The 18,272-nt window shown below is 33.3% G+C and overlaps 1 protein-coding gene and 1 pseudogene across 1 annotated transcript in view; one reads left to right on the plus strand and one right to left on the minus strand.

Annotated features, from left to right (window-relative positions):
• Positions 1 to 18,272, minus strand: part of Cnbd1 (cyclic nucleotide binding domain containing 1) — a 429,741-nt gene that overhangs the window by 31,616 nt on the left and 379,853 nt on the right. The window contains exon 12 of the mRNA XM_027946778.3: positions 8,088 to 8,155. Coding sequence (XP_027802579.3) covers positions 8,088 to 8,155 — 68 coding nt within the window. The remainder of the gene's footprint in view (positions 1 to 8,087; positions 8,156 to 18,272) is intronic.
• On the plus strand, positions 15,036 to 15,234 carry LOC114101401 (ran-binding protein 6-like; annotated as a pseudogene).

Raw genomic sequence — 18,272 nt, forward strand, 5'->3', positions numbered from 1 at the left:
GAGAAACTAGTTGTCATTCAGGAGAAGACCTATTCTTGACACTATAACCATAAAAACATGCTTCATGTGTCTTAATAAAAAGAATATTAGGAATCACATCCACACCTATATTCCAACCCTGCCGACAGAAGAGCTCTGACATTTCTAGTAATAACATCCTTAAATTAGGCTGTGCTATCACACAGAACACAATTCAGCAAAGCCAAAGCAATCTAATTTGGATGGACACTACTATCAGATAATATGGCTTAACCCAGAAATAGACTACAGAGGCCTAAGGTACTGAATTTTCTATTTTCACTCTGCTTCTGGTGCTGTCTTAGGTGTCTGCTTGTGTTGTCCTGTGTACATGTAAGCACACAGACAAGAGGAGAACCAATATCGTTCTCGGGGGGAAAAAAAAAGAAAAAAAAAAAACATCATGTGTTATTTTGGGTTTTTATTTTTATATATTGTACATAACACATCGGTTTTTGAAGTTTTTGTTTTTTAGAACATTTCAAAAATTTAGAGTTGAGAAGAGGTCTAGACAGAATTGTTAGGAGCCTCAACTGAGAATCAGTGACAGTTATTTCTAGGTTATCCTTCCTGACAGCTTTTATTTAATATTACTATTTTACATTTTTTTCTAGTATTATTTCTTGACCAATTATTTTTCAGAGTTGGTGGAACTAAAATAAGATTGTCATCATCTTTTGAAAATAAGTTGTAAGATAAGGAAAAGTCATAAAAATGCCTGAAGGGACAACTTAAACTTACCCAAGGATCTTAAAACTAGTTTTGCTTTTATTTCAGGATTAAAATTCATTTAAAAATACTTTTGAACTAATGCCAGGAAGGTACTCCTAACTTTAAAGACTATTTTAGTAAAATATCTCATGAGAAACTAAAAAAAAATAAATAAATACAGATGTTGTATATCTATTTAAAATACCCTGAGCTCAAACCTGAAAATGGAAATGGGACAGAAAGTACAACTTAGGTGACCCTGATACCTATTTCATGTTGAGACTCCTATATTTGAAGAGGATCAAATAGGAAAAAATATTTTAAAATAATTCTTTTAGAGTTCATTCTACTATGAAACTGGTACACAGTTAAATGTCAATTAGAAGCTGGAGATAATACATCCACCACAAACATTTTGAGGTGAAGAAATGTTCCACCCACCAATTTCCTCCATGTTGCTCTCTCATTGTCTTTTCTGTCTGCAAATGTCAAAATGGGGTGGTGAGTGAGGGATGCCAAGAGCCCAGATTTGGGAGTGAATATGTTCTCCTAGTTGTGTGTGTTTTCTTTTTTCACCAACATTCTGCTCCTAATTACTGTCATGTATCACTCAACAGAATATTCCACATGTAATACAAAATTTTTGCCAGGCAAAAATAGGAGATTGGAGCAAGCCTAAATAGACTTTTCCAGAAAGTATTTAATCATGCTCTATTTTATAACACATGTATCATTACAGAGATTTTCAGAAAGTGCCCTGTTCACTTACAGATGAACTTAAGGACTAGGGAAGATCCAAATAAAAAGGAACTTCTTAATTTTTCTTCTGTCAACCATTTAACACACTTCTTAAATTTCTTTAGTGAAGATTTTATATTTATATTTAAAATTAAACATAATTTTCCGATTATTGCAAATATGATTTTGTCCCAGAGTAATAAGACAATGCTTGTCACCAACTACAAAGTATCCCAACTCTGTTTTTCCATTTTAAAAATACCCAGTTTTATTCTCCCTTGCATGTTTCACTGAATATAATATCCAATGCTAAGGGTAAAACTTCTAGTTTAGTTCAATATGGACATTAATTCATTATATTTTTTAAAAAATATCATTCCTAGATCACTTCACTAAAGACCGAGAAGATTCTGAGAAGAAACCAAGAAATCATGAAACCAAATAAAAATTCAATGGAAAGCAAGATCAGACCACTTGAAAGACTGAACCTCAGGCAATGAAGACAAAATATATAATTCTGAAAATAAAGTTGAACCGAACTTCCAAGAAATATAGGATAACATGAAAAGACCAAATTTAAGTTTTATCAGGATAGATGAAGGCACAGAGATACTGACCAAAGAAATGCACAACCTTTTTAACAAAATAATATCAGAAAATATTCCAAACCTAAAGAATGAAATGGAAAATCAAATGCAGGGTACCCACAGGACCCCAAATATACAAAATTACAACAGATCCACACCAAGGCACATTATTATGAAAATGCCATAACATACAGAATATAGAGAATAAAGATAGAATTTTAATGACTTCCAGAGAAAAATGGCAGATAACATTTAGAGGGAAATCAATCTAGATCTCAGCTATTTCTCAACTTAGACCCTAAAAGCTAGGAGGTCTTGAAATAACATATATCAAGCTCTGAAAGAAAGTGGATGCCAGCCAAGAATACTGTACCTAGCAAAATTAAGCTTCCAATTTGAAGATGTAATAAAAACCTTAATGAGAAACAAAAGTTAAAAGAATGCACACCTAGAAATAATGCACTACAGAATATTCTCAGCAAAATATTTCATGAAGAAGAAATGAAAAATAAAATCAAAACCAGCAAAGGGAGGACCTACACTAAAAATAGTTAATCAAAGAAGAAACTAATTCAAATTAAAAACCAGGCCTTGAATCCCTGGGATGAATCCCACTTGATCATGGTGCACTATCTTTTAGATATGTTTTTGTATGAGATTTTCTAGAATTTTATTGAGAATTTTTGCATCTGTGTTCATCAGGGACATTGGTCCAAAGTTTCTTTCCTTGATATGTCTTTGTCTGGTTTTCATATTAGAAGATACTAGCTTCATAGTAAGAGTTTGGAAGGGTTCCCTCCTTTTCTATTCAAGGAATAATTTGAGGAGTAAGTGGTCTTAATTCTTCTTTGAAGATCTTGTAGACCTCAGCTGAGACTCAATCTGGTCCTGATCTTTTTTCATTGGTAGGCTTTTAATGCAGTCTTCAATTTTATTGTTTGAAATGATCTGTTTGAATTGTGTAAGTCTTCCTGATTCAGTTTGGATAGGTCATATGTCTCTAGAAAAATCTTGATGTCTTCAAGATTTTCTATTTTATTGGAGTACAAATTTTCAAAATAGTCTCTGAGTATCATTTTTATTTCAATAGTGTCCATCATGAGGTTTCCCTTTTCATCACATGATTAAAAACCAGAAATAAACCAAAAGGACTGGAAATACAAATCATGTCTTAATAGTAACTTTGAACATAAATGTCCTAAACTTATCAAATTAAAAGACATAAACTTGCATATTAGATTAAAAAACAAGACCCAACAAGGTTTTCTCTCCAGGAAACTCATTTCATAGGCAAAGACATCCAGATTGAAGGAGAAAAGATGGGAAAAAAACATATCAATCACTTGGATCTTGTAAAGAAGCAGGGTTTTCTATCTTCTTATCAGACGAAGTGAACTTCAAGCAAACAGCTTCATATCTTTTAATCAAACATATTCTAAGATTTTGCCATGTGCATGAAATGAATATTCTTTCTTTCATTTCTTCTTGGTAGGAAAGCTAAATTTCAAGGAATGTATTTAGTAACTGATTTGTTAAATAAATGAAGCTTATGGATAATAATGGATGTATGATAACTAAATGAATAACTGTTATAGAACATGCAAAAAGGTTTTTGATACAGAAGGATCAGATGTTACCATTGTTATTATTAACAAAATACATATTTATGGGTTATAGTGTATGATAACTCAATAATTCTATATATAATATTTAATAATCAAATTTGAGGCCTGTTCAACATACAGAAATCAATAAACAGAATTTACCACATCAATACACTTGAAGATAGGAATCATATGATTATATCAATAGATGCAGAAAAAGCACTTAACAAAATACGGCTCCTCCTTTATGTTCAATACACTAGAAAACTGAGGGGTAGTAGGAATGTTCCTCAACAATGTAAAAACTATATATGCTGAACCTAAGACTAACATCATTCTAATTGGGGAAAAATTGAAAGCATTCCTTCTAAAAACTGAAATAAAACAAGAATGCCCTTTTTTACCACTTTTATCCAACAACATGCTTGAAACTCTAGCCAAAGAAATTAGAGACAAGAAAGAAATTAAAGGGTTACAAATTGCAAAATATCCCTAACTATCCCTATTTGCCAATGATAGATTCCATGTTTAGAAGACCCAAAAATTTCCACCAGAAAACTTGTAGAACTCATGAATGAATGCAGAAAATTAGCAGGATATAAAATTAACACCCATAAATCAATTGCATTCCTATATATCAGTGATGAATCTCCTGAAAGAGAAATTAGGAAAATTACCCCATTTACAATAGCCTTAAAAAAATACTTGTGAATCAATCTAACAAAAGAAGTGAAAGACCTCTACAATGAAAACTACAGAACACCAAAGAATGAAGTTGAAGAAGACCTTAGAAGATGGAAAGATCTCCTCTGTTTTTGGATAGGCAGAATTAATATTGATAAAATGGTTATAGTACCAAAAGCACTACACTGATTTAATGCAATTCCTATTAAAATCCCAATGATAAACTTTATAGAAATAGTAAAAGCAGTCATTAAATTTATTTGGAAAAATAAGAGACCCCAAATAAGCCCTAAGCCATTTTTAGTAAGAAAAATTATACAGAGACTTCACAATACCAGATTCTTAAGTTATACTACAGGGCTTTCGTAACAAAAAATGACATGGTATTGGCACAAAAACAGACATGTAGACCAATGGTACAGAATAGAAGACACAGGGACAAACTCACATAACAATAATTATCTCATACTAGACAAATATACATTGGAGAAATGAAAGCCTCTTCAACAAATGATGCTGGCAAAACTGAAATCCACATGTAGCAAAAGGAAAATGAACCTCTGTCTCTCACCCTACACAAAACTCAACTCAAAGTGGGTCAATGTCCAAGACATTAGACCAGAGACCCTGTGCCTAAGAGAAAAAAGTAGGCCCAAATCTATACCATGTCAGCTCAGGAACTGACATCCTTAACGAGACTCCTAAAGTGCAAGTAATAAATCAAGAATCAACAATGGAATGGTCTAAATTTAAGGTCTTTTTTCTATAACTATCTGGTTTTATCAGCCATCTGTTATTGACAAGATTATTCTCTAACCACTGAACTGCATTGCTGTAATTTTGGCCAATTGGGTGACTATGCATGTAGGAATCCATGTATTCTCTGTTTTATAAAATAGTTGCAGTCATCCATCCTCGCAATAATTCCACAAGGGTTCAATTTTTGAAGTTTTATCTAATAATAATAGACCATTGATAAGAGTTCATTACAGATGGACTGTAAGTTAATTATGAAAGGAAAGCAATAAAATTTTTAAGTAGAAACAAAAAGCATAAGAATTAAACAGTTTGAGCAGGTGAGTGGGGAATGAGGTCCTATTCATGAAGCTGGCTGTTTGTGGCACCACACGTAAGAGTGTGGCTTTATTTAAAGATCCAATTATTATACGGGCAAAACTGAGCTATGTCTGAAACTCTTCATTTTTATAAACTCATCAGAATAATTCCATGTCTGTGGAAAAATGCTGATCAGCAGGAATAAAATGCATAAAAGTAACAAGCGTGTGCTATCAAGACATATGATCTGCTCATTTAATTTTGACTCTGCCGGAATATAATTAACAAAATAATGCTAGCTTGTGCAAAATACCAGAATAGATGCCCCTGAAGGAGGCAAAATTCAGAGCAGCTCGATAACTCACAAAGCAGAATAGTGACAAATGCAGAATTAAAAATGAACGTTCACATGATCATTAACATGCTGCTAGAATAAAGTGTGTCTCATTCTACTGTTCCTGCATTTGACACAGATGTGGCTGGCTTAGTATGCCACATCTGTTCTTGCTTCCACAGAACTGGAAGATGGAGTTTGCACTTTATTCCATTCAACATGAAAACGTTCTATTCACATCAGAATCAGTGAGCAATTGACGATTCCAAGGGAAAAACAGAATTAACTTCAAACCTGACACTGCAGCACAACTTAAAAGAGTTTAATTGAAAATATCTTTTTTTTTCTTCTAAATCTCTCTCTGGATACATTTCCAGCCTAGGATTTTATCCTTGCTCACTTTGCTGTATCAGCTGCCTTTCAAGTGTGTGCTCCGTGGATACCTCACATTCTCCTTTTTGCCTGGACTCATGGGAAACATAATCCAGATTTCTTCTCAGGAAAGTGGCAGCTCCAGACAGTTAGCCCTTACAAGCGTTTCCTGTTCCAGCAAATCCTGGCAAATTACATTCTTACATTCTTTCTGTCTAAAAACATGTGTCTTCTTCCTCACCAAAAACAAAACAAAACAAAACAAATGTTTCAAGGAGAAGACAGCACCCAAGATTTTCTTGTGATACCCAGGGCTCACTTGACCCCTGGCTTAAACTCCTCTCCCAAGTTAGGGATTGAGAAGATTCTCCTCTTGAAGTTGCACTTCTTATCCCATTGTTATGGTTTACATATGAAGTGTCCCCAAAAGCTCGTGTGTGAAACAGTATGAGAAAGTGAAATAATTGGGTTACAAATTCCTTAACATGATCAGTACAGTAATCCACTGATGAGGGTTGATTGGGTGGTATAGGCAGGTAGGGTGTGGCTGGAGGAGGTGGGTCCCTGGGGGCATGCTTTTGTGGTTTATATTTTGTCTTTTATGAACGAGTCTCTCTCTGCTTCCCAATGACCTTATTCTGAGCTGCTTTCCTCCACCACACTTCCACTATCATGTTCTGCTTCACCCCAGGCACATACCAGTGGATTTGGCTGCCTATGGACTAAGAAATCTGTAACTGAGCACCAAATAAACTTTTTCTCCTCTAAGTTGTTCTTGTCTGGTCTTTTGATCACAGCAGTGAAAAATTGTACTAAAACATCCAGCCTGATGGCTTAGCTAAAAAGAAAATATCTTCTCTCAAGTCCAGATTTAACTTCTCTGCCCAGGCAAAGTTCCACTTGTGTCAGCTGAGGTCAATAGGTGGAACTTAAGGGAACACATAATTACTACTGGAACTAACAGAGGAGCACCAAGACTTGCGAAAGTGTTTCTTATAATGTTCCTCTCTTCTATAAGGTCACATTCCAACTACCACCATGGCTTGTTTCATTTGGAAATCATGGTAAGGAAACACCTTGTCTCATTTTCATCATTTTGACTTAATCCAAAATACAGCTCAGAGCTGCACCTTCATTTACAAATCCCATACAATTTCTCAAAACATAACCCAGATGTTGCCTCTTTCGAGGGGTGTGGTACTTCTCTCTCACCACACTTTGGTCCTAAAGGAAGACTCAACATGCATTCAAATTCAACCATAAGGAAACACTTAAAGCATCAGAGACAGTCATATAGATCTGATTATGGATTTTGTTGGGAGGCAGAAGGAAGAGTTGGCATTTAGCATCACACTATAATCTAGTCAGTCTTTAAACTTCCCTCTCTCTAGGTATTGCTGGCCTTTAATGACACTATTTAGCTAAACTTCCAGTCCATTTCCTTCTCCCTTTGACTTCTGTCACAATTCACAGTGACACCTTTTAACACCAATTCCACACGGGTGACTTTAGGGATGTTTCAGCCATTTAGTTCTGCCATCTTTTCATAAAGAATAATGCCATCAGGACATCTGTGTTTCTATAGCCACTTTAGAATGCTCTTGACTTGAAAGTTCTTCCTATTTTTCATTGTACCATAAACTTGTTGAAAGTTTTAATCACAATCCGTGCATAAATTATTTAATATTCTAATATAGACTAAGGCATATGGGTCCTCTATGCACATTATAAATATTGGAACAAGGTATATTTATTACAACTACGAGTAATATTTTATTCACATAAAATGGACATGCTAAAACTGAAATAAGAAAAATCATAAAAAATTTTTTACAAATTTCCTGTTATGATGTTTCTTACAGAGTGAATAATATTAAAGTCACTTTAATAGGAAGGTTATAGATATTAAAATGCAATAAATGGTTGCTTATGTTAAATTACCATGAATAATGATACTTATTATAATTTGAAAATTTTGCTTACTTCTGTCAGATGGTCAAAAGTTGTTTTAGCAGTTTGGATCATAAGTTGCTGGGTCAGTTGGTCTAATTCTAGAAGAAAACAAAATATTTAGAATATCTTTAGAAGTAATTTTTAAATTCAGGAAAAAGTAGAGAAGTTACTAATCTTTTCATTATCTACATCAAAATATCACAAAAAAATTGGAATTCACCTAATAATAAAATTGATTCATAGGCATTTGATCCAAACCAAGAGAAAGCATATAATTTATCATTGAAATGTGGGTATGTTTAAGAATAAAAAAGGAAGAATTAATAGATATACTTGAATTTTGGAGTGTACCAGGTTACCCAAAACAAACCTAATGGGACTTAAAAGGAATTGTGCAGGGGGAGGGGTGCTTTGAAGAAGTCTAAATTCAAGAACAAAGAAACAATCCAAGATAGATAACAATCATTTGTGTTTTGGGCATAATGGATCTCCACTGCATGAAAAGATAGGACAAAGGACTATGTCAACACAGGGAAGATGATTAAGTTAAAACAGAAAAAAAAAACATGATCTTCACTGACATTATTGAATAAATGACCTTATCTTTAAATTAGCTCTATTTTTCAATTGTTCAAAATCAACCTAAATGATAAATATAAATATGCAATAAAATGTAGGACTTTGGTATTTTGTGCATAATCCATTAAATTACTGGACCAGCTATTTTTATCAGTTTTCCTCCCTTGGTTTAAATAATGTTTATATTCTCTTTTTTTCCTCAACATCCAATATATGATGAATCCACTAACATTTTTTAAGGTAAAACAATGTCAGTTTCACACTACACTACATAATGTAAGTAAAACTATTAACTGACCTGAGAGTCTATTTAAAAGTCAATATTCATAAAAATTATGGTGCAATTTAATACTTTGAAAAACATTATTTGCTGCTCCAAATAACAGAAATTGAAAAGCAATACAAATACAGAATCTTTAAAGCCCAAATTAATTTGATTGTTATGAATAGAGCTCATGAAAGTCAGCTAATCTAAGAAGGGCATGCCAAATAATGTAACAGACTCTCAGGGTACGGCCAATGGAAACAGTCTGAGAGCAGATGTCTCAGAAACCAAGAATGCCATCTCTATACCCTGGGACTTGTATGGCCCACCATATCAAAGCCTTTGATTCCCCTTAACATCATCCACCCACCTCCTCCCTTCCTCCTATCATCTTATGTTTAACTAATGTGGAATTGTAAACCCAAGTTTTATATGATTTTGTAATTCAGTAAACTACCAGTTGGCCCTAGTGATAAATTTTTTAAATCATTTTTTATTGAAACTTGTCCATACCTATAACATTGTTCATATTAGGTTAAAGGTATAAACCTGCTTCAATTACATCAATTAAGGCATTCTCTTTCCTGGGATCTGTAAATGGCACCCAAAAATGAAATTGTCTGGTACAAGAAAGAAGTGAAAACAATTCAAATTTGATTGTGCATATTAAATGCTAAGCACCATCCAGACAATGTTCACGTTATCTCAATGAAGCCTCAAATGATTTCTATAAGACAGTAATCTTGCCACAATTTTACAAGTAATAAATTGACATCTCAGGAAAATTAAGCAATTAGCACTACAGATTTTGGTCAAGTTATTTTTAGCTTGATAAAAAGATAAAAGTAGATAATTACCTCCTTGTAAATTATAGATATGATTTCTGCTAATGATTTTCATTAAACTGTATAAATTTCCCCTAGATTTTATAAAGGATAGGAATATCATTTTGTCAAAATAGATGTTAACATTATTATTCCAGTTGGTTTTTTAACACCAGCTTCATATAATTTAGAACATATTGTTACATTTAGTAATTTCTAAAATCAACTTAGAGAAAAAATATGCAACTGTTTTAAAATAAAAAGTTCATTTGTGATATGACTAAATTATTATAACATACTGTACTTGAATATAAGATTGTTTTAAAAAAAACTAAAGTGAGTAGTCACTCAAAAAGCAGATATTAAGATGGGCTGTATTTTGTCCCTCAAATCACTGCAACAGAAAGGAATTCAAAATAGGAAGATGTCATTTCTGAATTGCAGTCAACGCTGGCACAGAAAACTTTTCATTCCTTTTCTAAAGGCATTTTAAGAAGCAGAGATGAGTACAGAAATACCATATGATTTCATTTCAGCAATTATGATAGTCATAAAAGAATTCTTGTTTCCTTTTCTTTATAGCTTCAGAAAGATCTCAGGAGGAACAGCTGAAAAAGTAATGTCAGATTGATCTACAGGATATAATTCAAAGGGTCCTGCTGTTAGTAGGTTTTCCTAAAGAAGAATGTCCTCAAGTTTTGACATGTTTTCATTAGAGTGTTTACATGACACCCTGAAGCCTCAATGATGGTGAGGAAAGTGGAACTTTGCGGATTTATTGAACAAATAACAAAAAAATTTTAAAGTTTCTGAAAAATGACTATATGCTGTTTCTCATTCATTCTGTAAATGTAATGAAATATATAGGTTTTTTTATTGTTAGCTAATCTTAACATTTCTGGAATAAACTTGATACATAGTACTACTTCAGATTCAGTGTCCTAATATATTGTCTTAGTACTATCTATATTGTATTAGTATTATATACATATACAATACTTTACATGTATTGGTACTATTCTGCTACTATTCAGCATGTATGCATATTTGTGAATTAGCCAGTACTTACTTTTTCCCTGCAATGTCCTTGCCAAGTTTGAGTACAAAAAATATGACAGCTGATTAGCATCCAGTCAAGTTCCTCAACCTTTCCTTCAGCAGGGTTTGTGTAGGATTGATGTATGTCTTCCCTTACTGTTTTGCAGAATGTACAAGCTGTACCAAATGAATGTGTGTGTGTGTGTGTATGTGTGTGTGTGTGTGTGTGTGTTGGGGGGGCCTTCAAATTATGTATTCAGTTTCTTTAATAAACAAAGTATTCACAGTTTCTATTTCATTTTGTGAAGATTTTTTAGGTTTCACTTTTCCAGAAATTTGTCCATTTCATCTAGATAATGAAATATTATTGACATAGTCATTTGTAACATTTTTTAAATGTATGCTCTTGATACATAACACACATTCCCCCTCAACCCTGTATAAATCTCTGCAGAGTTGTATCAATGTCAGTAATCTCTTTACAGTCATCTTGTGATTTTATTGATTAGCTCCTCAGCTGGACTTTTTTTTTATTTTAAAATCCTGCTTTTGTTGTTTGTTTCTTTTACATATTTTATTTAAGTTTCTCCACATTTCTAATATCTTGGAGCAAGAGATAGGCTCTTTAATTTCATCACTTTTGTTTCTCCATTTACAACTTGTATTTTTTTAATTATTTTTTTGTACCAGGGATTGAACCCAGAGGGGTTTAATCACCAAGCCACATCCCCAACCCTATTTATTTATTTATTTGTTTGTTTATTTATTTATTTATTTGAGACAGTTTCTAAGTTGCTTAGGGCCTTGCCAAGTTGCTGAGGTTGGCTTTGAACTTGTGATCCTCCTATCTCAGACTTCTTAACTGCTGCAAGTACAGGCATGCACCATCATGCCAGGCTAGCTACTAACTTTTCCTGTAATCGTGATGACTTTTATTATAATCAACAAGTTTTGATATATAATTAGCAGTTTCACTTTAATTAAACAAAAATATTTTTCTCTTTCCACTGATCTCTTCTTATGCTAAAGATTTTTAAAAGACTCTTAATTTCAAAACAATTGGACTTTCCAGTTATCTATTTGTCATTCCTGGATTAACAATAGAACATATTTTGAAATCATTTGAGATCTGGTGAAATATGTTTTATGGTACAGCATAGGATGAATTTGTACAAATATGTAACAACATTTCATCCAAATCTTGAAGTTTCTATTGAGATATAATTTACAAACCATAAAGTTCATCCATTTAAAAGTGTGTAATTTGGTGGGTTTTGGTATATTTGTGTAATTATCATTACTAATTAGATGCATTAGGCTTTAGAATAAATTTCTCTCCATTTCCACCTCCCTCCTATCTTAGCACACACTAATTTATTTCCTGTCTCTGTGGAGTTGATTATTCTGGACATTCCATATAATTGGATCAATATAATATGTAGCTTTTGTGACTTTTTAGCATAATATTCAAGGGTCACCCATATAGTTTGTGGCAAAAATTGGTATTTCATTGCTTTTTATGGATGAATACTAGCATCTTGTATGTGTATACCATATTTTCTTCATTTACTCATCAGTTAATGGACATTTAGATTTTTTCCATTTGTGGGTATTAGGAATAATGCTGTCATGAACATTCAAGCAAAAGTTTTCGTGTATATATTTACAGTTTTCTTGGACATATACCTAGAAGTGAAATGTATGAAAACTCATGATTTGCTCTTTGTAGACTGTCACAATATTTCTTGAAGCAATTGCACTATTTTTCTTTCCTATGTGCTATGTACAAAAGTTTTAGTCTCTCTACATTCTCTCCAACACATATGATTATCTGTATTTTTTGTCTTACTAAAGACATGACATGGCATGACATTATTGTCCCAATTTTCATTTCTATTAATTTTAGGAAATTATCAGTCATTTACTTTTCAACTGAGTTATTTCTGGGTTTATTACTGAATTATAATAGTAATTCAATAATTAAAAGAGTGGTTTTTTATTTCATTGTTAGAGTCCTTCATAAAAATTTTAAACTCTAGTGAAGCCCAGTTTATTTATTTATTTTCACATGGATTGCTTGTTCTTTAGATGCAATATGAAGAAAACAATTTTCTAGAGCAAGATTGTAAACATTTTACCTATGTTTCATTCTAAGAGTTTTACAGATTTTGCTGCTGTATTTACATATTCCATGCCTTTTAACTTATTTTTTGTGTATCATATAAGGTAGAAAACCAAATTTATTTTTTGCATGTGGGTGTTCAATTGTTTCTCTATCGTTTATTGAAATTGTCTTGGTATGTTGAAAATCAGTTGATTATAAATGTGTGGGTTTATTTCTGAACTCTCAAATTATTTTCCATTAGTTACTATCTCTACCATTACTCCAATATCACAAAATTAGAGCTACAACAAGATTGAGTAAATTTTAAAATTCAGAAGTGTGAGTCCTCTTACTTTGCTATTTTTTTTGTCAAGACAATTTTGACTGCTCAGAGTCCCTTGTATTTCCATATTCATTTTAAGCTCAGTTTGCCAATGTCTACAAAAACAGAGAATAGGGAATTTGATCTAATTAAGAAAAATCTGCAGGAAAATCTAGGTAGTATTGCCATCTTAACAACATTGTCTTCCATCCATGAACATAAAATGTTTTCTATTCATTTAAATGTTCTTTAATTATTCCAAATGCAGTTTGTAGTTTTCAGTATACAAATCAAACACTTTTTAACTCTATTATTATGTATTTTATTTGTATTGTTATTATTATAACTTATTTTCTTAATTTTTTGATTTTTCATTGCTAGTATATAGAAATACTATGGATTTTTGTATATTGCTAATATATCTTTTTGTAATCTGTATTAGTCAGCTTTTTTTGTCACTGTGACAAAAAGACTTGACAAGAACAATGTAGAGGAGGAATGTTTATCTGGGGCTCTTGGTTTCAGAGGTCTCAGTCCATAGACAGCCAATTCTGCTGGTTTGGGCTGGGGAGAGGCAGAACACTATGGGGCAAGGGAGTAAAAAAGGAAAGCGATTCAGGACATGGCAAACAGGAAGCAAAGAGATCCAGTTCCATTCACCAGGAACAAAATATAGACCCCCAAAGACATGCTCTCACCACACCTATGTCAACTAGGCACACCATACCTGCCTATGGTTACCATTTAACCCATTCAAGTGGATTAATGCACTGATTAGTTAAGTATCTCATAACCTAGTCATTTCACTTCTAAACTTTCTTGCATTGTCTCATACATGAGCTTTTGGGGGAAAACTCATTTCCAAACTATAACAATTGCCAAACACATTTATTTACTCTCATGGTTTTTTGTTTGTTTGTTTGTTTTTTGTGTTTTTTTTTTTTGTGTGTGTGTGTGTGATTTTCTTAAAAATTTTTTGTATACAAGATTATATCATCAGCAAATAATGGTAATGTTGTTTATTCCACTCCAATTTGGATATATTTTCTTTCTTTCTTGACTAATTTCACGGACGATGAACTTTATTAATTTGAAGATATTTTTTTCTATTTCTATTCCTTTTGATAATTTTTATCAAAATGATTATGTGGATTTTTTATTTATCTTATGAATTTGGTATATTAAATGGATTGATATTACATTGGCAAAATTTACAGCACCTGAATGTGTTGCTTTGAATGCAGATATCAACCTGCTTTACTGGGATAAAGTCTACTTCAGTGTGCCATGTAACACTTTTTAGATGGTGTAGGACTCAGTTTGCTAATGGTGGAGAATTATTGAATCTGTTTTCATAAAGATGTTGATGTATAGTTTTTTACCTTGTGATATCTGTGATAGCTTCATATGTATGGGGTAATATTGGCACCATGGGTTGAGTTGGAAAATGTATCCTCTTCTTGTATTATTTTGGTTAGCCTATTACATGCCCCAACTGTTATCTGCAGTTTTCAGGAACTGCCAAGTTCAACTAATTGCCTCTTATTATTTTCAAAAACATCTCCAGGGAAAAGGATTTGCACTGGGTGGACTGAGTTGTGTAACATGAAAATAACCTTCCTAGTTGACCCTTTAAAAGAACAACCAACAGGTCAAAGATTGACACTTTTCTGGGATTAAGGTTTTGAAGGGCTTCCATCTCTTCTCTGGCCTCTCCAGTTGCTGCCAGATTTTCAGGGTTCATCATGATTATGGACTATTGTTTTTCAAGTGTGCCTCACAGTTAACGAGGAAATGTGGTTATAGGCAAATTAAAATGCCACAAATGGCATTTTGACAGGGCACAATGGCAGCAGCTGGGTCAGTAGGGGCGCTGATGACTGTGTCGGAAAAGCAAGAGTTCTACCAGCTTCTGTAACATTTGATCTATACAAGCTGTATGGCATAGATACAAGCAGAAGAAATCTATGAAGACATCCCATGATCCTCATCCAAGTGTGAGGGCTGCAGCCTGTACTACATCTGGCTACAGATTTTGCACCTAGTTTCCAAAAGAAATTCCATGAAACAGTGATTGCAGTTTTGTTGCACACCATGGAAAATCAAGGTAATCATCATGTGCAATCTCATGCAGCTTCTCATTTTATTATTTTTTATTGAAGACTGCCCCAAGTCATTGCTAGTTCTATATTAGGATAGTATGGTGAAAAATCTACATTCCATATTGGTGATTAAACTTCAATAGTCAACTCCAAATTGCCTCAGTTGCAGATAAAGTAGAAGAAAAATTTGTGATATATTTATGCCCTCACTAAAGCACATTGTTGAGTTTGCTGTTCAGAAGGAACTCAAGTGTCTGAGAGGAAAAACTATTGAGTGGATTAGCCATGTTGATATTGCCACTGGGAAGAAAAAAATTATGCAAAATGCATCAAATGGGATGCAGCTATTGTTGAAGACAAAAATAAGATATGAATAATATGGAGGTTGGTGACCCTCAGACCTCTTACATGGATTCAGCATGGGTTAGAATGTGAGAAATTCTTGGAAGAAATTTCCACCAGTACCTTCCACTGGTTATTGATCCTCTTATTAAAAAGACTGTTTCAGCTAAACCTAATATTGCTCTCTTAGAAACACAAGATATACAAAACATGAATGATGACAATGAATGACAATTTGTAAATCTTGAAGACCAGCAAAGTTTTGAAATTAAAACTCAGGACTTTAAACAAAATCAACTGCTTGCCAAATGTTGATTTACTATGCTAAGGAGTTAAGAGAAGAATTTGTGGAATATACAGAACAAGTTGTGAAATTGGTGGTTCTGAAATTTTATTTCCATGACAATGTTTGAGGGGCAGTGGCAGAGTCCATGCCTATTCTCTTAGAATATTCAAGAATTCATGTCCCAGAGTATCATTCACAGAAGTGGCAGTTCATATGTGAACCTCACTTACGACTGTAGGAACTGAATCCCAGACAGAGGTACTCTTAGAGCTAATGAATTCTTTTGCTAAGTCCATTGACGTAATGGGAGATGGTTGCTTTAATGAGAAGCACTTGGAAGAAATGGGAAAAATACTAAAAGCAAAATGTGAAAGACATTTTAAAAACCAAGAATTATGACTGGTTAAATGACAAGAAGAAATCTATGACCAACGGGTTGAGGTGTCTCTGCAAGATGAGGATGAATGTGATGTTTATATTCTGACCGAAGTATCAGATATTTTGCACTCATTCTTTAGTACTTATAAGGAAAAGATTTTACCATGATTTGAACAGTTACTTCCATTAATATGTTCAAGTACATCATGGCCAGACAGTGGGGACTGTACATATTTGATGATAATCATAGAGCACTGCAGTTCAACCTCATTTAAATATGTAGAATATTTTCAGTGGCCAATGCTACTACACATGTGAGAAAACAACACTGAAGTCAGGCAAGCTGCTGCTTATGGCGTGGATGTTGTGGAACAGTTTGGTGAAGTTGATTATCATTCTTTACGTTTAGAAGCTGTTTTACTACTGGTAAAAGTTACTAAAATGTGTAAATTAAAAAAAAAAAAACAGTGTCATTGCTACAGACAACTGTATTCAGCAATAGGAAAGAGTTTTGACGTCTGTCTAAGCCTAACTATGTAAATGAAAATAAAGTTCTTCCACACTGGTTATCATGGTTTCCACTGAACAAAGAAAGAAAGGAAAGCTATTTAGACCCTTGAGTTTTATCTGTGACTTAATTGGAAATAACCACCCAGTTTTAAATGGTCCAAATAATTCTAGTATCCACAAAATAATCAGGATAATTTCAGAAGGAAAAGTTAATAATACTATTAACTATGAAGAACCTTGTGCCAAAGACCTTGCAAACGTTCATCAGGTACAGATGTCTGAGAAATTCTGGTTGGAATGTATATCCCAATTTGATGATGAACAGTAGGAAGGCTTAAAAGAGTTGCTAAATTTTGCCTGAAGGACTTTAATATCACTTGAATATCATTTATATGAAAGTAACTACAAATAAGTGTGGAGGGGATTCCATTATAAAATAGAACTGTTCTCTCCCTGTTAAGCAGTTCATATTTTTCCATGTTTCCCCAGGATCAGTCAATGTTTACAGCTTTCTGTACACCTTGCATGTTTGATATCTTAAACGCAGAACTTGGTGATAACCTATGCTTCCATTTGTCTTAGAATTTTTGTCACCTTTTCCTTATTTAGTGTGAAGTATAGAGATTGCTACTATTTGTCTAAAATATTGATGCTGGGCAATTAGTACACTTGGTGCCAAGATGTTATACTGATGGTCGCAAGATGTTAAAAGCTTACAAAGATAAGATTGGAGAATTTCCAGGACAAACATCTTGGGAATGGAGGGCGATGGATATAGAGGCAGGCTTATTCCTCTTTGATAATACTCTTGGTTTTGTTAATGGTAGTTTGGTAGAAATAAGCAAGAGTTTCAAGATACAGTAGTGGATGAGGGAATTTTCTCTTAAATGTATATGAACATTTTTATAATATCCTCCAGAGAATTCAGCAGGAATACCAATATTCTAGTTCCCATGGTGTCCTTCTGAGAGTTATAAGAACTCTTTCTTTAACCAACCTGGTCTACACTTTTTAAATTATCCAGAATTCCAAGAATCATGGTTACCAAAAAGAGAGTCCTGATACATCTAACATTGGTAGCATGTAATATACTAATAGTGTTTTTAAGCAATCTATATTTGTGAGAGTCAGTCAGTGTTAGGTATTTCGGTACAGTAGGGTATTGCTTTTGATGATGTCCGTGCCCACACCCACAAAGCAGCTCAATAAGAAGAAGAGCCTGGATTTAGAATGGGGCTTAAATAGATTTCTGATTCAAAGCTTGCTAATATATTCTATAGTAGCGCTGAAGGATGGCCTGTTGTGTTTAAAAAAAACTTAATTTTACCTTTAAACATAAAAAGAAAACAGCCTTAAAACTTGTCATTTATCAGAATGTGCATATTATCAGAAAATAGTTCTATAAACCAAGGGTTAATTGTATAATTGTATTGTTAGTCTATAATGTTAAGCTTTTATAGGGTAG

This window comes from Marmota flaviventris, chromosome 15 (assembly GCF_047511675.1).
Source record: "Marmota flaviventris isolate mMarFla1 chromosome 15, mMarFla1.hap1, whole genome shotgun sequence".
Lineage (NCBI taxonomy): Eukaryota > Metazoa > Chordata > Mammalia > Rodentia > Sciuridae > Marmota > Marmota flaviventris.